This window comes from Culex pipiens, chromosome 1 (assembly GCF_016801865.2).
Source record: "Culex pipiens pallens isolate TS chromosome 1, TS_CPP_V2, whole genome shotgun sequence".
Lineage (NCBI taxonomy): Eukaryota > Metazoa > Arthropoda > Insecta > Diptera > Culicidae > Culex > Culex pipiens.
Genome location: NC_068937.1, coordinates 103,822,969 through 103,843,081, shown reverse-complemented (window position 1 = coordinate 103,843,081; position 20,113 = coordinate 103,822,969). Strand labels below are relative to the sequence as shown.

At 37.8% G+C, this 20,113-nt stretch overlaps 1 protein-coding gene across 1 annotated transcript in view; it reads left to right on the top strand.

Annotated features, from left to right (window-relative positions):
* Window positions 1-20,113, top strand: part of LOC120425982 (cGMP-specific 3',5'-cyclic phosphodiesterase-like) — a 101,541-nt gene that overhangs the window by 32,847 nt on the left and 48,581 nt on the right. The window contains exons 8-10 of the mRNA XM_039590636.1: window positions 7,862-7,966; window positions 8,512-8,892; window positions 8,973-9,216. Coding sequence (XP_039446570.1) covers window positions 7,862-7,966; window positions 8,512-8,892; window positions 8,973-9,216 — 730 coding nt within the window. The remainder of the gene's footprint in view (window positions 1-7,861; window positions 7,967-8,511; window positions 8,893-8,972; window positions 9,217-20,113) is intronic.

Genomic DNA, 20,113 nt, shown 5'->3' with positions numbered 1-20,113 from the left:
TTTTTGCTGTGTATGTTTTCCAACTCGTGATATCTTGTATTGACTCTTCTAGGATTTCTCAATCATTCAGCATACTTGTTAATTGTTGAATCATTCAGGTGAAAAAAAGATATAAAAAAAATATAAAAAATAAAACTTGAAATAAATTTCCAACACAGCAAAAAATCCGATGGTAAAATCGCATGCAAAAGCATGCACATCACCTTCGTCAAAATAAACACTTAATATTACACACTGCATGTACATTTTTTGCAAACACAAAAAAAAGTTGCAACCGACGGGATTCAAACCCAGCACCAACTCTAAGGATTTGCGCCGTAGCCCACTTGGCCATCAGACCGGTGATAAGCTGAAAGGATAAACGCATATATGAGCTTGACATTTCGGTCAAGTAGATTTCCCATAGGGGGATGCCGTCGCTATTTTTAGACCACGTTTTCCACTTTTTCTCATCGAAACCGACTACTTTATCGACTACATTTTGCTGGGCAAGATAGGACGCCGTCTATTTTTAGACGATGACTCAGCACTTTTACACTCTTGCACTTAAAAAAACCAGATGGCAGCACGATGTAACGCCACGTCCCATTAGTTGGGAGAAACTTAGAAAACCTAAATTTTCTTGTTTCTTTTTCTTTAAGCCGCTTTATCACAGCAACCAGAGGTCCAATGTCTCTTAGACAATTTTATAACACATTTTCTGAATCTTTAAGAAAAAACATGGTCACTCATGGTCACTATTTTTAAAAATCGAAAAACTGTAAATATAACTCTGAACTTTCGGTTGCTACGTCTTGAAAACGGAGTACTTTATCAAAAAATCTGTAAATTACTTTTCGATTGCAAAGTCAATTTGGTCATAATCCTGCTCGGAAAATGAACTTTTCATAAAAAGTTATTTTATAAAAACGTCCTAGACCCACCTTCATGTATACGTATCGATATGTGACCAATAAATTCACTCAATTATCTCAGCACTGGATGAACCGATTTAAGCCATATTGGTCGCATTCAGCTCGGTTTAAGGTCCCACAGATCAAGTTTATCTTTTTTGGAAGCTTTGATAAGTAGTTCAAAATTTATGTATAAAAATGTGATTTCCAAACCCCATCATATTATATATCATTAGAAAGATACCTATCCAATGAATCCTAATCATTGATGATCTAGTCACCCTATCGAAAGTTATGGCCACTTAAGCAGGCTTGCCACCAATACAGATTTGCCAGCACAGGCCCAAAACACAAACGAATCTATTTTACTACAGCTACAATAAATGTGAGCATTTTTTGTTAAATTGGCCAAATAGATAAACAGTTTAAGAGCGAGTTTTTCACCGATGTGAAACAGGTCGTATCGAGGTGCTCCGATTTGGATGAAACTTTCAGGGTTTGTTTGTCTATACATGAGATGAACTCATGCCAAATATGAGCCCTCTACGACAAAGGGAAGTGGGGTAAAACGGGCATTGAAGTTTGAGGTCCAAAAAACATGAAAAATCTTAAAATTGATAGCATTTCCGTAAAACTTCATCAATTCCAACTCTCTTAGATGCATTCGAATGGACTTTTAAAGCCCTTCAAAATGTGCTATAGACATCCAGGATTGGTTCGACTTTTTCTCATAGCTTTTGCAAATTACTGTTAAAAATGGATTTTTTTAAAACCTTAATAACTTTTGGCAACAACCTCCAACACCCATACTCCCATAGGTCAAAAGTTAGGGAATTTCATGGACTATAAGCCTACGGTATTAACTTTTTGGCCAATCGCAGTTTTTCTCATAGTTTTACGATTTTTCTAGAACAAACATTTAACAACGTTATTTTTTGCCCTGTAGGCCTCCATAGCGGCACTTTTTGGTCTCAATTTTGACATATTCGGAATTTGGTGCGCTGGAAGTGGGGACGCGAAGTCGTGATTATTCAGGTTAATTTTTGGTGTGCTTTTGTGTCGCTGTTCGTATCGGATGAGTGATTGTGCTAATCGAATAATAGCATCATTGGTGCGCTGGAAGTGGGGACGCAAAATCGTGATTATGCAGGTTATTTTTTTTGTGTGCTTTTGTGTCGCTATTCATAAGGAGTGAGTGATTGTGGTAATCGAATAATAGCATCATTGGTGCGCTGGAAGTGGGGACGCGAAATCGTGATTATTTAGGTTAATTTTTTGGTGTGCTTTTGTGTCGCTGTTCGTATGGGATGAGTGATTGTGCTAATCGAATAATAGCATGACTTACTGAATTATTTGTGTCTTGAGCGTAATTTTCGTTGAGTAATTGGTGTTTTTTTGTGATTTTTTTTTGAGATCTTAATTAATTGTTTTGTGATTTTCAAAGCCCTTCCTATATCATCGTTGATCGGAAGGCACGGCGTCGGGTAAATTGTGTATAATGTTTTGAATAAGGTTTTATTTTTAATGGTGAAAAAGCCATTTCTATATAATGATCGAAAGACGCACTGACAATTTGGATCGTCGAGTTAATAGTGGAGCAAAATAACTGTGTGTGAGTGACTTTGTGTGTTAACCAAAAAGACCTTCCCATAGCATCGTTGCTCGGAAGGCTCGCCGACGGGTCTGTTATGAAAGTCCTCCCCATAGCATCGTAGCTCGGGAGGCATCGAAAAGCCAATACCTTATCCTACTAACCCAAAAAATAATAATCACGTGATGCTTGAAGGAGATGCTGTGGATTCAACGGTCTCAAGCGGTATCAACAAGTATATAGCGAAAAACTGTGTGCTTGATGAGTCTGCAACTTCAACTATCGGACTAACATTCCTCCCTTTCGTTGAACTGCAGGCTTCTTGGGAGGGCGCCGGTATTGACTAATAAAGTAGGGATCTTCAGGGGTTAAACAGTGAACGGATGGTTGGCTCCCACTGATCATTTTTGATTCATTGTTTAACTTCAGCTGATCTGTCAATAACGGAGTAGCAGCTCATTGGCAGTCAACCATGCTCATGCTCATGCTCATGCTCATGCTCAATTTTGACATATTCGGAATCCTCAGAAAAGTTTACATTAGATTGAGGTGTTGGAATTTTGAATTTGATTGGAAAAAATGCCATTTAGAATTAATTAAATATTAGTTAGCATTTTGTCGGATTAGGGGTAAAACAAGTTTTCGCCTACTTGATACAGCTTTTGACGTATTGATCATAGGGTAAATAAGATCTATTTCTTTTTTCAAAAATGTTTTATTTAATTATTTTTTAAATCAAAATTACAACTCCAATACTTTCAACTTACGTGAAATTGACCGAGGATTCCGAATATGTCAAAATTGAGACCAAAAAGTGCCGTCTTCTTGGCCTACAGGGCAAACACTAACGTTGTTAAATGTTTGTTCTAGAAAAATCGTAAAACTATGAGAAAAACTGCGATTGGCCAAAAAGTTAATACCGTAGGCTTATAGTCCATGAAATTCCCTAACTTTTGACCTATGGGAGTATGGGTGTTGGAGGCTGTTGCCAAAAGTTATTAAGGTTTTAAAAAAATCCATTTTTAACAGTAATTTGCAAAAGCTATGAGAAAAAGTCGAACCAATCCTGGATGTCTATAGCACATTTTGAAGGGCTTCAAAATACCTTTCGAATGCATCTAAGAGAGTTGAAATTGATGAAGTTTTACGGAAATGCGATCAATTTTAAGATTTTTCATGTGTTTTGGACCTCAAAAATCAATGCCCGTTTTACCCCACTTCCCTTTGTCGTAGAGGGCTCATATTTGACATGAGTTCATCTCATGTATAGACAAACAAACCCTGAAAGTTTCATCCAAATCGGAGCACCTCGATACGACCTCTAGAACAAACCGAGCAGAATCTACAAATACTGCCTCTTAACTTTAATTAACAAAAGTTATACTAAAAAGTGTTTAAATTTTGTAAAATTCGTATACTTAAATCAAATACTATTATATTTTTGGTTAAAAAGAGTCAAAACTCAAAAAATATGCAAAAAATAACTTTCAATTCATGTTTTGAAAGATTTACATAGATTTTGAAAAGTTTAATGAAGAAAAATCAAAGTGTCTCATTGTTACCCATGGGCTGAAAGGAGTGGGGAACAATGAGACAGCCCTGGATTCTGGGTATATTCTTATCTTTGGTCAAACTCAATGAAAAGACATTGTAGCCCAACTCATTCCCTATGGAAATTCAAAAGAAATGTGAAGAAATATTAGTTGTGGTGTCAATGGCAGCCTACGAGCGAAAAAGTAATTTTTGTCCTTAATTTACTTACATACCCCAGCATCAAACATTTATGAATAACTTTTTAAGGAAGCGTCCATAACCAAAGCCACTATTATGGCAGACGAGTATTCAGTAGACACACCTTTCCCCCAAATATGAGCCTGATTGGTTGAAACTACGACTTGTGAGAGCAATTTTATCATTGTTCCCCGTGTCTCATTGATGGCTACTCTACCCTATCGTCTGGAATCCATACTATGCCGTACACCAAGCACGTATTGAATCTTACTGTACTGTACGCACTACGTAAACTTAACTGGACTGCATTTCCTCTCCCATCGTATGAAGCACGCTGCATGCTCATAGACATACAATCATTACAAGAACGTCGTAAATTTGCCATGCTCTCTTTCATCAACGACATTATTTCTCAACGCATACAGTCAGCAGCATTATTTTCAGAAATACGCAATAGTATTTATGAACCAAGCCGTACTCTTAGACATTCACCACTTTTTAGAATAACTGCATACACGACAAATTATTTAAAAAATTCGCCCTTAAATCAAATGATGCGCTTTTATAATGAAAATTCACATTACATACATTTCGACATGTCTAAACCGGAACCACTTAAAAATCTGTACAATAGAAATAATATCTAGTATGGCGTCATCCATAAAGTATGTCACGCAATAATCTGCCAAAATAAACCCCCCTCCCCCCTTTGTCACACTTTGTCAAGCTGGCTCTAACCCCCCCCTTCGAAAAGTACGTCACATTTTGTCAGAAACCCCCCCCCCCCACTATTATTATTAAAATCAGATTTCAATCGAGAAAGTTTTTAATTTTTACTGGTTGCGTTTGTTTTTTTTTTATTTTGTTAATGTTGTATTGATAGAAATCACCGAAAACGAAACTATTGGCACTACGCCCCCCGGGGCATGGCCTTCCTCTAACGTGGGATTTCTGCTCCAGCGCCTCTGACGAGACAGGAGAAACCGGGACCGACGTTTTACTTCACCATCCGATAGAAGCTCAGTGGATAAGGCGGGAATCGAACCCGCGTCTCATAGCATCATCGGGATCGGCAGCCGAAGCCGCTACCCCTGCGCCACGAGACCCAGAAAATCACCATCACACATTAAAAAATTGTGTAAATTTGGATGGTGTAATTTTTGAAGTTTGAGTATTACTTCTTATATGATGTTATTTTACCTCAATTTAGACTAAAAAAGTGTCATTACACCAGAAAAGTGGTAAAATTAAACATTTTCAGGTGTATTCTTACACATTTTTTCTGACATAAAAGATGTACCCCTTCCCAGATGTAAAATTACCATGATTTTTTTTTACTGTGCACCATCACAGTTTTTTGAACATATTAAATCTATCATCAGAAACTCTGTTTCTTAAAGCCTTGAATCGTGTTTGATTTATGAGTAAAGTTTATCAACCATTAAACTTTTTAAACTATATTTAAGGAATGAATTTCAGTATTAAAGAAATAGTCTAGTGTTACGTCACAGTCTCACGTACCCCCCCTCTCCCCCTTGTCACACTTTGTCACACTTATGACAACCCCCCCCCCTTCCCCCCCTAGAGCGTGACGTACTTTATGGATGACGCCTATGTAAGAAAATTGTAAGTAGTCTACATACACTGACAAAAAAGAGTTCTCAAAATCGTGAACATGCGTTCATGAAAATTGGAACCACGAACAAAGTGTTAAATTGCATGGTACGTTTATCAAAAACGTCTCATGGGATTTGAACACTTTGTTCGTGGTTCCCATTTTCATGAACGCTTGTTCATGATTTTAGCAACTCTTTTTTCTCCGTGTAAGCTTGACGAATTACAAAAAAAATAATCAGAAACTTTGAAATCTGGTCTCGCTATCTAAACTTATGACTACTTAAGTGCAGTGATTTATTAATTGCGACTATCAAATTATTGTTCAGTATTTATCTCAGCTAGATTAGAGTTAATTGTAGTGTGAGGAAGGCATAAACCACGTAGGTTAGTTTTTGTTAGCAAAAATCTCTTTTATTTTTCTTTCAAAAATTCATAACTTGGCGGCAATATTTTTTACCATGTTTCTCTATTGCTCAAAAATTACGGGGTTTTGTCCCCTAAAACATATAAAAAATCTCAAAAATACAGATTTTTGGAAATTGAGTTTATGTAAAAAAAGTAAGTTTAAATAAAAGAACTTAATTTAATTTTATTTATTTAGTGTTCTTATTTAACTAATCAGTTTGTCTGAAAACTTCAATTTTATGGTGTTAATACCTGCTTCTTGACAAAAAATACTAATCGAAATTGACTTTATAGCTGTCGGCCACCATTGCTAGTACCATCCACTAGTGTCTTCCTTTTTATCTGCAAGGACTTCGCCGCCCTGGGCTCCTAAATGTATGAAAGTATGACACGGAGCGACGGCGCCGAATACCCATATTTACACAAAGAATTTTAGAGCGCCCGTCGCAGGATTCAAACCGGTGACCTCTGGATTGTGAGTCCAGTGCGCGGTCCGATTGATTCACACGAGCGGGACGAACATTTTATATAAATACTAATCACTATTTTTTTGTATTTTGTTCGAATTGAAAGACAGCATCTAAATTTAGAAATTTTATATATTTTCCTGAAGCTGTATGTTTTTTTTTACAAGCAGTCAAGGCACTCATTGATCCTCACACTTATTTTGAGCATTTTTGCTATTCTATACAATTTTATTGCAAAATGTAAATAAGAACCATGATCTCACTTTCCCGGGAATTCCTGGGATTTTTTTTTAAATTTCCCGTTTCCCGGGTAATTTGTATCACCTGGAAGTTGGACGCTTTACTCAGGGGAGAATGAGAATGAAATTGATATATTCTCTTTGTGCTCAATTTTTCGTACACTGTTAGTATATGCTTAACATAAATCCATGGAATTTTCCATTAACTTGCACAATCAAGGAACACCGCATCAGTTGATTTTTAATGAATAACAGATGAACTGCAGCACTCTGGATCATACATACACTGACGGTTCTCTCCAATTAATATGCTTACGGACAGAGACCATTGTATTTACTTTTCAAAGTGCTGTAGTTCATCTGTTATTCAATAAAAGTTAACTGAAGCGGAGTATCCATGTTATGCACGTGAATGGAAAATTCCACAATTGTTTTAAATAATACCTCAGAAATTGTTAATTTATGCTGCGGTGGAAATATCCTCTCAGCCGCAAATCCATCCAATTTATTTCTGCATTCACAATGATGGAAAACCCCAGTAGCATTTACACAAAGAACTTTCAATCACCATGATCCGCACACTCACCGCTTAATTAAAACCTCGTTTACCGTGGTGAAACCGGAAGGGATCTTCCTGCTAACCATTTTGCATAAATCCGTCACTGCACCCAGCAGGGGGTGGGATTTTTATTGCACCTTTTCCACACCACTCATCTTTTATAAACCGCCACCCGTCACACAGCCCCAACCGCATAACAATTCCATCACTTTGTTTTAATCAATCCACCACCTCACAGCCACGACCACCACCCCCAAATAAATGCTGAAGGGCATCACCGAAGCAATATCTCGCGTTCGCGTTCAAACCCCAAGGCAAAACGGTTCGACTTTATTTTTTCTTTCTTCTCGTCTTTTCAGCAGAACCACCTGGAACGGATGCTGGACCGGCCGGAGAAGGGCCACCAGACGTTGTCCCGGCGCACGAGCCACAACGTCGACGTCGAGGAGGTCGTCAAGCAGCAGGTTGGTAGTCGAAAAAAAAAATGGGGATCTTGTTACTGGCACCGATGATTTCTGCGAAAGTTAAGAATAGCTTTCCGCGAAAGTCCCATCAGTTTGGAACCACCAAAGTGAAATTTAAAACGACAGCACATTAAAATGCTACCTTTTCGTAAATGTGAAACGAAAACAGATTGAGAGGGACAGTCACGAAACGTGTATCAATCTAATCCCTTGCAGTCCCCCTAGAGAATCACAACGACTTGATACTGCTTAACCGTCAGTGAGGACGTCCTGTAGTGGCATGATATTTTCCAGGAGCTCATAACGACGTTGACGACCAACCAGCGATGACGATGTCAATCGATATTGAACTTATCGCTGATGAGGGCATAGTCGATGGGTTGTTGAGCTCTCAATATTGTTATTGTTCCTTCCATCTCGTCTGTTACCGGTTGATTCCGGCCAAGTTGGTCGGAATGAAAAGGTTCTTCGGTCATGAGCTTTTATTGAAATTTAATTTTGTCATTTTATTGAAAGGGAGTTTTGTCTTTCTTTGTCAATTCCAGCAAAAGTCCAGCTCGGCCCGCTTCACGATGATCTTCGAGCTGGGCAGCAACAGTCCGTCCGCGGCCAACATTTCCCGGCCCTCGGTGAACGACCTGAACAGCTCAACGCTGGCCCAGATTGCCGAGTACGTGGCCAGCACCGGGGAAACGCTCAACATCCACGATGTCAACGAGTGGCTCAAGGACAAACCCATTTATCATCCCCAGCAACAGCAGCAGCAGCAACAGCCACATACGCATCCGTCACAGCACCAAGCTGAAGGTCAGGGCTCTTCCGGCGGGACCGGCGCCACAGACGACCTTAGCGCCAAAAACCTCCTCTGTATGCCGATCGTCAACGGTCAGCAGGCTGTGATTGGTGTCGCTCAATTAATTAATAAGGTTAGCTTTGACCACAACCCCCCCAGCAAAAGAGTGCCTCCCTAATCCCATTTTGTGTGACATTTTTGGTCGACCTCCAGGAAAATGATTTACAATTTACGAGCTGTGATATTTCAATCTTCGAGGCGTTCGCCATCTTCTGCGGGCTGGGAATTCACAACACCCAGATGTACGAGAGCGCCTGCAAGCTGATGGCCAAGCAGAAGGTCGCCCTCGAGTGTCTGTCGTACCACGCGACGGCACCGCCGGACCAAACGCTCAAGCTAGTCAACGACGCCATCGCGTCCGCCGAGGAGTACAAGCTGTACAGCTTTAAGTTTATCGGTGAGTGTGGAATAATGTTGTCCTTCTATTTTATTTTTGCCTTAATTTTTGTAGTTTTCTTTTAAATTGTTGCGTTAAAAAAAAAACGCCATCAAATCGGGCGACCAATTTTATATAAAAGTCTCCTTGGCACCAAATTTCCAAACCATCAGCAATTCGGGCTGTAAATGATTGAAAAACAGGTAATTCTTCAAGTGTTCAAAAATGGAAGGGGTCGTACCGCCCCTCCGTAACCAAATATCGAAAAATAGAGGATTCGAGATCAGATGTTTTTTTTTTGTTTTTTGAGCATTTCCAGCCCAAAACAATTTTTTATGTAATTTTTTCTCGACTCTCTCCGATTTCAATGAAACTTTGTAGACGTGTTATCCAACTCTTATGTAAGCCATTTTTGTGTATATGGAGCCAGTTTCACTCGATAATGACATTTGAGAAGGGTGTAAGTGTTTTAAATATTTTTGCATTTCGTAATTTAAATATCGCAGTATCTCGAAGCCATCGTTTCAAAAAGTGGTCAGAGACTGACTTGTAGGAAATAGAGACGTGGCGTTACATCGTGCTGCCATCTGGTTTTTTTTAAGTGCAAGAGTGGAAAAGTGCTGAGTCATCGTCTAAAAATAGACGGCGTCCTATCTCGCCCAGCAAAATGAAGTCGATAAAGTAGTCGGTTTCGATGGAGAAAAAGTGGAAAACGTGGTCTAAAAATGGCGACGCCATCCCCCTATTTGACGGGCCTTCCGAAAAAAAAATACACTGAAAGAAAAAAACACGCCAATTTTATGATATTTTTTTTATTTTTTAGTTAAAAAGTCAAATTTGAAAGTGAGCCCAGGATTTTTTTCGTTACAATTTTTTGTGAGAATAGCCTAAGATGTTATAAATAGATTCACGAAAAAAAAAATAGAATGAAGCAACTCTCCTAAAAAATACAAAAATCATTGTTTTTAAAGTGCTGCAACATAAAAAATTTCAATAACCGAATACGTGAATCGATTTTCCAGACATTTTTTCATAAAAGTTTCCATATCACTGTCCTAAGTCCAATCATTGTGAAGTTACAGCGATTTTAAAAATAAAAATGTTGAAAAAATATGTTTTTTAATGGTTTTGGCAATTTCTATATGACAGACTTCATTTTTCAATCTCGAAAATATTTTTACCGGAAAGCTCGTCCAAATGATGTATATTATTTTTGTATTTTTAGGTGAGTTGCTCCATCCTGCATTTTTCGTGAGTTTTTTTCACAAAAATTTTGAACGAAAAAAAATCGTGACTCACCTTTAAATTTGACTTTTAAACTAAAAAAGGTGCAGGTGGTTATGTTACACATGACCAGTATGACAAAGAACTTTGCAAGATGATTGTTGAAATTTTTGATTACTATGTCCGGTCCAAATTTCCCCATGATTCCCTTATAATTACACAAGACAACTCTTTTGTGATCAATTTCGTGGCCCTGAAAAAGACTGTTTGATTTGAAATGTTTTAAGACATAATATCAACGTCCTATCGAACAAAAAAATGAAAGTTAAAAAAATCTTCGATTCACATTTATTGAAAATCAAATGCGTTTCCAAGGATACTAGATGACACATGAAAAAAGCAGCATCTATTTTTTTAACTTTCATTTTTAAAAGGTTAAAATGGATGAAAATATACATTTTTATGCATGTTTCTATTGTGAAAGTGTCTCAGGAACACGAATATGATAAGATTATCACCAGAAAATTGGATCTAAGGGGTCCCTCGAGCAAAAAATTACAACCAAAAAATTCACTAGATGTAAAAGTGTCTATTTTATATGTTAAAATGCCTTACCCAAAGCGTTCTCAGTCTCAGATGATAGTCCCAGATGTCCCCTATAAGCTGCAAGTCCGAGTTGATATCTGGATGGAACACTTTTTTATTTGAGTTTGAAAACTATGCAATTTTTTCACTAAAACGCCCTTTAGATTTAACCAATTGGGATGCTTCACCCTGCATTTTTAAGCCCTTTCAGATGTATTTTGAATTTTGAAATTTAGTTAAGGTTTGCCCAAGAAACAGCATTTTTTTAAAAAAATTGACGTTTTTAAACCATAACACTTTCTGTCCCGATTTGCCCTACTTCCCGTTGGCCTAGAGTGCTCATATTTTTGCCAGATGCTAGTTTTATATGTACAAACAAACCCTGAAAATTTCAGGCAGATTGGTGAGGTCCAAACGACGTCCCTTACAAAGGGGTATGCCCTGTTCGTGGACTCGCTCTTAACTGCTTAACTTCAGATAATGGCCAAATACAACTTTTCATGTCCAGTATAAAAAAAAACCATTGCCAAAATGTAAAATTTCATGTCCAGTATCAAAAACCATAAAGTTTGATACCCATATTGCCCCAACTCTGATGGTTCGGCAAATGTCCCCCCGACGGAACATCCACGGGGTCTCCGGCCACTCCGGATTGTGGCCACTACTGCCGAAATTTCAAATTTCATGTCCAGTATCAAAAACCATAAACTTTGTCGCAACCACAGCCAACTTGACCCAAAAAGGAACTGGTTCTCAAACAACACGGGGACCCCTTCTCGATGCCCTTAACCGGAGCCTTCCGGGTCAATATCGGCAGCTTGACCGCATCGGTCCTTAACGTTCTTCTTTGATGGCCTGCAGCGACAATCCGTCCCGTTCCTGCGACGGCCCGAGCCATTTCGGTGACCTCTCCATTTGCTCTCCACGTCGTTGACCGGGGGAAATTTCTGCTGTCCCTTCTGATTCTGCAATTGCCACTCGATGTTGACTCCTCGGCTGTCAGAAAATAATGATCTTGAGTGGGGGTGATTTTTGTTTTTTGTTCTAGATTTTCCCCAAGATCGATCGGGTGAGCAAACTCGTGCACGGCAGTAACCAGGCACACACAAATGAAGCTCCCCAGCCCGCGTTTGTGTGTATGCGTTGATAATTTGGTGCTCTTTCAAGCACCAAACTTGCCGATTTCCCTTCCGCACACACAAACACTCACTGCTGAATACTCTTTCGTGTAAATTGGCTCTGAAAAGGGCCATTTTAACGTCCTATGACGCTGAAAAAACCATGCGATGATGACACTCCAAGTTGCCGGCAATTTTCCCTCCCGCGCCTGCTCTGTCTCTCTTTTAAGAACCATTCTCTCCTTCCTCTCGGCGGCTCTGCTGTGCTGCTGCTGCTTCTCGATCCTCCTCGTGCAAAGCTTCGGACTCGTTTGAGCTTCGACCGGCGGCGCGGCGCTCTTTTATAACCTCGCTTGGCTGTGACGGCTCGACGCTTTCGAAGCAGTGGCAGAGAGCAAAATTTGCTAAGTATACTTGATACTTGAATCTGATTAATGTGTTCGGGAAAGGTTGCGCTCAACCAATCAGCGACCGGGATTTTGCCGGTCTGAATTATTATTTTTCATCTTAACATTTGAGTACATTAACAAAGTTTTATCAACTTTACGACGTAGTCAACTTGTACTTTAAGACTTCCCCTTTCGTTTGGTGGGTAGAACATACAGATTGCTTGAATGGGGTGGAAGATATAAGCATTTAAAAGACTACACAATTTCGTTACACTTTCGCTTCGCGAAATTTTGGATTGACACCCGTAGACAGTGCCCTTAGGACAAAGTTCTTTGTCAAAAATCAAAAAATCTCATAAAAGTGGCTTATTTTTTTCTTTCAGTGTAGGTACCGTGTACCGGGGTGACTTTGATAGGATTTCAATATGTTTTTGGAATATTTTTCAACAGGTAAGGTTTTTCTCAAGATTATTATTTTTAAAACATGTACTAGGGTAGGCCACACAAAGTCAAGTTTTTTCAATAGTGTTTAGAAAAATAGTTACGTTAAACATTACTAGGTTAAATTCCGGGGTGACTTTGATAGTCATAGTTTTTCTTGCTAAAATCATATTTAAGATATTCAAACTTTATTTGTACGTTAAATGTACCATCACTAAAGAAGCTGATATAGTTTTTAAGAAAAAAAAAACAAAGTTTATATTTAGTTAACTAAATTTATATGCTTATTAACAAAATACATGTAAATTTTAGGTAAAATTGTTAAAAAGTCGTAATTTTGCCTGAAATTTGTTAACACTAGTTTTGTTTATAAAATTTCGATTTATATTGCATTTTATACTGATTCGAAGCACGAATCACAAGTTTTCTCATTTTAAATGAAATTTGTTGTATTGAAATTGCCTATAAATTTGGAGATTTTTTTAAACTGTGTTTCAAAAATACATATTATTTATTATTTACAAACTTTTTTAACCTTCTCCTAGCAGAAAATTATCCAAAGAATCCGAAAATGCATTCCGTTTTCCGATTCAAAATCATGTTCATTGAGAAAATCATGACACTTTGAGAAGTTTAAAATAATGACTTTCATCAACATTTTCTTAACTATAGTTAACTAACTTTTTAAACTATTCAAAATTTTATGAAAAGTTCTTCTTGAGGTACTTTGAACACTTCTCTACCACGGTCAGTATGATTCTAAGCCATTTCTGACGTATTTTAATTGTACTTTTCATTTTGCGGAAAAATCGCAAACCTATCGAAGTCACCCCGTTTTACGGTATTTGTTTTTTGTTTTGACTTTAGTTACATGCCCATGTGATCCACCCAACAAGTTCACAACTCCCTGTGTACAAGCCATACAATTTAATTCGATAAGCTTTTCCCCGGAACGCACCGGAATTCATCGTATCGATGGTCGTTTGCACACAATAACCGCAAAACAATTCCAAGTTTCAAATTTAATTTCCGAAACAGAGAGATGGCAGTGCCTCGTCAGTCAAATAACTAGTGCCTAGAGAGGACGGGTCTAGTTGAGCAGTGGTGCAAAGAGTGAGTAAACTCTTCGACTAGTTTTTGTTGTTATCACGATGGGAAGTGATGTTAAAAAAACTTAAAACGCAATTTGAAAATTTCAAATGTTTTATTTATTTAAATTGATTCAATAAAATTATTGAGAACCTTTAAATCATTACTTTATTTTATCCGGAATTTAACCATTCAATTTTTGACAGTGCCAAAAATACCACGCGTATGTCACGTTTTAATTGGATATTCGTTGCACACTTTTAAAAATTGATTCAATTACTTTCCGTTATGTCGGACCAATCGTACTTTATTTGGATTGACAAAAAGTGGAAAAAGAGAGATTTTCATCGAGTTGATTGGTTCCATATGCTTTTTTGTAGCTGTAGAACGGTAGCACAACAGAAAGTGCGTTATTTCATTCTAGCAATGCTCATCAATTAAGCAAATGGGATGTGGTGACAATGGCTTTTTGAATCTTCATTGTTATTTATTTTGAAGGGTACAAGCTGTACAACATGCTCAATTTTCCCAGTGAGCGCCTATCGTAAAATATTGATTTCGAAAATGGAAACCCCAATTTAATCTTCCCAAATGGAACCAAATTGGAACCATTTAAATCAGTTCAGAGCAAGATCGGCAAAGGGTCTCTAAACTAGTTGAAGTCGTATTTTACCCCTAACGAGTATTCCTCACCAAAACTAAGGATTTCTCAGGAAATGCCAGAGTGGTTTACATTATTGATGGCGATTCACGCGTGCTCGGATTTGAACTGAGAAATAAAAAAAAACTAGGAAAATGTGTGGAAAATCCAAAGAAACTGCCAGAATCACGATGTCCTGCTCGAGAGCATCGAATAGAAGATACTGGCAATCCCTCTTACAAACCAACAAGAAAAGAAGAAAGAAAACCCAGATTTCATGTCCTGAATGTGTGTTTGTGTGTGTGTCAGAGAGAACAACTTGGGAGGGTTTTTCTTCTCCTTACGTTGATTATTTCCGACGGAAATCGGAGCTTGATTAAGGATTAGGATTTGCGGAGAAGAGCAGGACCAGCAACCAGCAGCCACCATCAGGAATAAAATATTAATTTTCCTTTGTTTGCAGACTGATTGGAAAAACCTTTTAACCCTTGTTAAGCGGATTTATGGTAATTGAGCGCGGGAGCTTCTGCTGGTGATTTTGTGATGATGAGGAGAGAGCGATTCGAGTAGTTGGAAAATTGTTTTTGAGTTCAATTGGTGACGATTGAACTGTTGAGTTAGATTTTTTTGCAGATTTACTAATAATTTAAAAGAAACTAAATAAAGAACATATAAAACTTTATGAATAGTTTCATTTTGCACAGAGCAGTTTTCTACGGAATCGGTCTTTTTTCTTTAATTTTAAATTTTGTATTTTTTAATCCGGCTGAAACTTTATTGGTGCCTTCGGTATGCCCAAAGAAGCCATTTTGCATCATTAGTTCGTTCATATAATTTTCCATACAAATTTGGCAGCTGTCCATACAAAAATTATATGTGAAAATTCAAAAATCTGTGTCTTTTGAAGGAATTTTTTGATCGATTTGGTGTCTTCGGCAAAGTTGTAGGTATGGATAATGACAACACTGAAAAAAAATGAAACACGGTAAAAATTTGTTTAGTGATTTTTTAATTCACTTTTTGTCATTAAAACTTGATTTGCAAAAAAACACTATTTTTATTTTTTTATTTTTTGATATGTTTTAGAGGACATCAAATGCCAACTTTCCGGAATGGGCAAAAAATCTTTGACCAAGTTATGATTTATTGAATCAATTTTTTTTTTTCAAAAAATCGAAATATTGGTCGCAAAAATTTTTCAACTTCATTTTTCTATGTAAAATCAAATTTGCAATCAAAAAGTACTTTAGTGATTTTTTGATAAAAACAACGCTTTCAAGTTATAGCCATTTTTAGGTAACTTTTTTGAAAATAGTCGCAGTTTTTTTTTTTTTAAATAAGTGCCCATGTTTGCCCACCTCTGAAAAAAATATTTTTGAAAAGCTGAGAAAATTCTCTATATTTTGCTTTATTGAACTTTGTTGATACGACCCATAGTTGCTGAGATATTGCCATGCAAAGGTTAAAAAACAGGAAAATTGATGTTTTCTAAGTCTCACCCAAACAACCCACCATTTTCTAATGTCGATATCTCAGCAACTAATGGTCCGATTTTCAATGTTAAAATATGAAACATTCGCGAAATTTTCCGATCTTTTCGAAAAAAAATATTTTCAAATATTTTAAATCAAGACAAACATTTCAAAAGGGCGTAATATTGAATATTTGGCCCCTTCAAAAGATACAGATTTTTGAATTTTCACATATCATTTTTGTATGGACAGTAGGGTGGTCCAAATCTGGGCTCTCTCGGGGCTACCCCCTGAAATCAAAGATTGACTCATCACTAGGCTAAATTCCAAATTTGAGCTCATTCTGACCACGGGAACCCCTCCCTCCAATCGCTTAAAGTTTGTATGGGAAAAATCGTCAAAATGTATGGAGAAAAGCAACTGTTTTACTTTTTTACCTGTGGAAGGCGCCATAGTTATCCGATTCTAACCATTTCTCAAATGTAGAACCTTCATTCAATTTAGAACAACTTTCCCGAAGACACCATATTTTTAGGATTTTTTCCCGCGAAGTTATTAGCGCCCAAAACTGACCATTTTTGCGCGGCTAGCTGTAAGGGGCTACCTAACAACGAGGTTTATTTCCAATTCGTACACGCACGTGCTCTCTCTCAGGTTCAAACTCTCTCACGAGCTTGCTCGCCTGCCTGCCTGCCTGCCTGTTTACCTACAAGCGCGCGCTGTTTCTCTGCTTGGACTTTTGTCGTCTGCGTTTTCGTTTGCTATCCGCTGCGCTGCGTTCCTGGCATGTTTATTATAATTTTCAAGATATATTTCGATATTTATTTCGAGATATAAAAATAAAAGTAATATGTTATTAACAAGCGTGTGTGAGAGAATACAAATTTCGATAAATTAGTTCCTCCATGAATTGTCTTCTGTTATTATTGAGTAAATTTTTAAATAGGGATATTGTAATTGAAATTTATTTCTAGTTTTTTAAATGGTATCATACCAAACTCAAGACTGGGATTTTAACTATTCTAGGAAAAATATAAGACTTTTTTTTTAACTTAGTCAATTAGACAATTCATCGATTATGGGAACTGTTTTTTCCACTTTTGTATACTATCAAGCAGTGTTGCAAATGAGTGATAGAAAAGCTATCAATTGATTATCTCTGCACCAAAAACATCCGAGAATATTGCGACCGTCACTATAGCTTGTGAGACTCTTCTTGTGTCTCGTGATTCCCAGCGATGTCATTCTCTCTCTCTATCACTCCTCCCCTTTTCCTCGACTATGCGCTCTCACCGCTGAGTCTCTCAATCTCTCCGAAAACTGCAATGAGAGAACGCGAGATGGCGATTAGGAGCCGACCACGCATGACGTCCCTTTAAACTGCGTTTGCGAAATTGGTTTTGTGGCGGCTTTTGTGGTTAAACGCTGTTGCGGTAGGATGATCGTGGAAACGGGAATGAGAGAGAAAAGGAAAATGTCAATCGCGAGTGTGTAAACACGAAAACGCGTTCGGCTATGTTCGGCGCTGAGAGTTTCAATAAGGAGAGAAGAGCAGTTGTATTTGAGGCATGAATATTCAGGCGGGATAATTGTAGTTGCTGAGAGCTGATATTTTGATATTTTAACAACCCTGCTATCAAGCAAGCTTAAAAAGAAAACATTTGAAGTTTTTTCGTAGCCCAATGATCACGATTATTTTTCATTCGATACAAAATATTTTAACCTGCCGAAAATATAACAAACTTCCTTACAACAAATTGCGGTATATTTTGCCTTTAACGGTTATTAGAAGTTTATGTCAGATTCCGAAACATCCAAAAAGTGCAACGATGTCTAAAAGAAAAGCCTCAAAAATAGAAATTGTTGAGCTAGCTAGTTTTATATCTGGAATCACCTTCGAATGGACAAGCAGTTGGTCGTATGATATTTAGAGTAAAAAAAAATTGTATTGTCTGAAGATTTTTTTTTAATAATTGAATCATTCTCTCTAATGAGCATATACGAACAACTGCTTGTAATGCTTGGAAAAACGAACAAACCCTGTTCATTTGCTTCAATTTTTTAAATGAGCCTAAGCCAAGGCTAAGCTGTCTTTTATTCAAATTATTTTTTTTCAGTGCATTTTTCTTTTTTTTTGACATAATCTAAGAATTTATATGCTAAATATATCTCAAAACAAACCTGCTATTTTAGTTGAAAATTATAAAAAACATGCCAGGAACGCAGCGCAGCGGATAGCAAACGAAAACAACGACGACAAAAGTCCAAGCAGAGAAACAGCGCGCGCTTGTAGGTAAACAGGAAGGCAGGCAGGCAGGCGAGCAAGCTCGTGAGAGAGTTTGAACCTGAGAGAGAGCACGTGCGTGTACGAATTGGAAATAAACATCGTTGTTAGGTAGCCCCTTACAGCTGGCCGCGCAAAAAGGATCAGTTTTGGGCGCTAATAACTTCGCGGGAAAAAATCCTAAAAATATGGTGTCTTCGGGAAAGTTGTTCTAAATTTAATGAAGGTTCTACATTTGAGAAACGGTAAGAATCGGATAATTATGGCGCCTTCCACAGGTAAAAAAGTAAAACAGTTGCTTTTCTTCATACATTTTGACGATTTTTCCCATACAAACTTCAAGCGATTTGAGGGAGGGGTTCCCGTGGTCAGAATGAGCTCAAATTTGGAATTTAGCCTTGTGATGGGTCAATCTTTGATTTCAGAGGGTAGCCTGGATTTGGACCACCCTAATGGACAGCTGCCAAATTTGTATGGAAAATTATATGAACGAACTAATGATGCAAAATGACTTCTTTGGGCATACCGAAGGCACCAAAAAAGTTTCAGCTGGATTTAAAAATACAAAAAAAAACGAATGACCGAAATCTCAGAGAATTCCTCACATGCAAACAAAAGTTTTTTGTTAAAATTGTTGTATTGTAGTTCCATCATCTTCCAAAATTAATAATAAGTCACATGAATTCGGTTACCAATCAGTCAACACTCCAAACCAAACATAACTCAGCGGCTCACTCCCACGCATTATTCAAATTCCAGTTTATGAAATGTTAATTTGCAAACCACACCTCGCTCGCGATTTCCACGCACAGAAATTATACCTTACGTGGTATAATTTGCGTAAATTTCCCTTTTTGTTCGCCCACTTTCCTCGAATGGGTGGATTTTATTTATCGCGGAACCGGGAGGGGAATTAGAATTGATGCAACTGCTTCTGCTGCTGGGTGGTGCCTGCTGTGGTGACAAATCGGACACACACACACACACACCATTCCGGGTTCCCGGAATCCCGGCAGTTGCGTGGGTTGTTGTTTCCTCCCATTGACGATTTGGGTCACGTCCAGGACTCGGCGGATGCTGGTGTTACCAGTTGATTAGAAAAGCGCTGTCCGCCCGGAACTTATTACGGCGGGGATTGTGTGTTTACGGAATATTTTGGGAGAGGCTAGTGATTTGTGCATACTGGGTGTGTGAGACTTTTGTATTAGGAATAATGGGAAAGCAGTACAATGCTCAGGTTTTATCAGGAAATTGACCTAGTTAGCAATTTCAACGAAGTGTGTACATTAAACAAATTTTGTTCGATTCTAGAAGAAAGTTTTTCAGACCCTACATTGTTGCAAAGAAATTCATGGTTAATTTTACAGTTAAACTAGCCACTCTTTTGCTAACAAAGCAAATTATGTTTGTTTAAATTCCATAAGAATTCTATAAAAGCCGGGGACAATTTTTTTTTTAATATTTGAATCGGTCTAAGTGTAAAATGAAAATGATAAAAAATCAAATTGTAAAAAAGAGGATTTTACCATACAAATTTGAATCGCATAGTGGAATGCCGGGATCAAACCAATCGCTCCCAAAAGTGGTGTGTTGTTTGGGGGCCCAAATGCAACCGAAAATGGCAGTTCTGATTTTGAAACTTCACCGTACAACTTCAAGTCACCCTAGTGTACCGT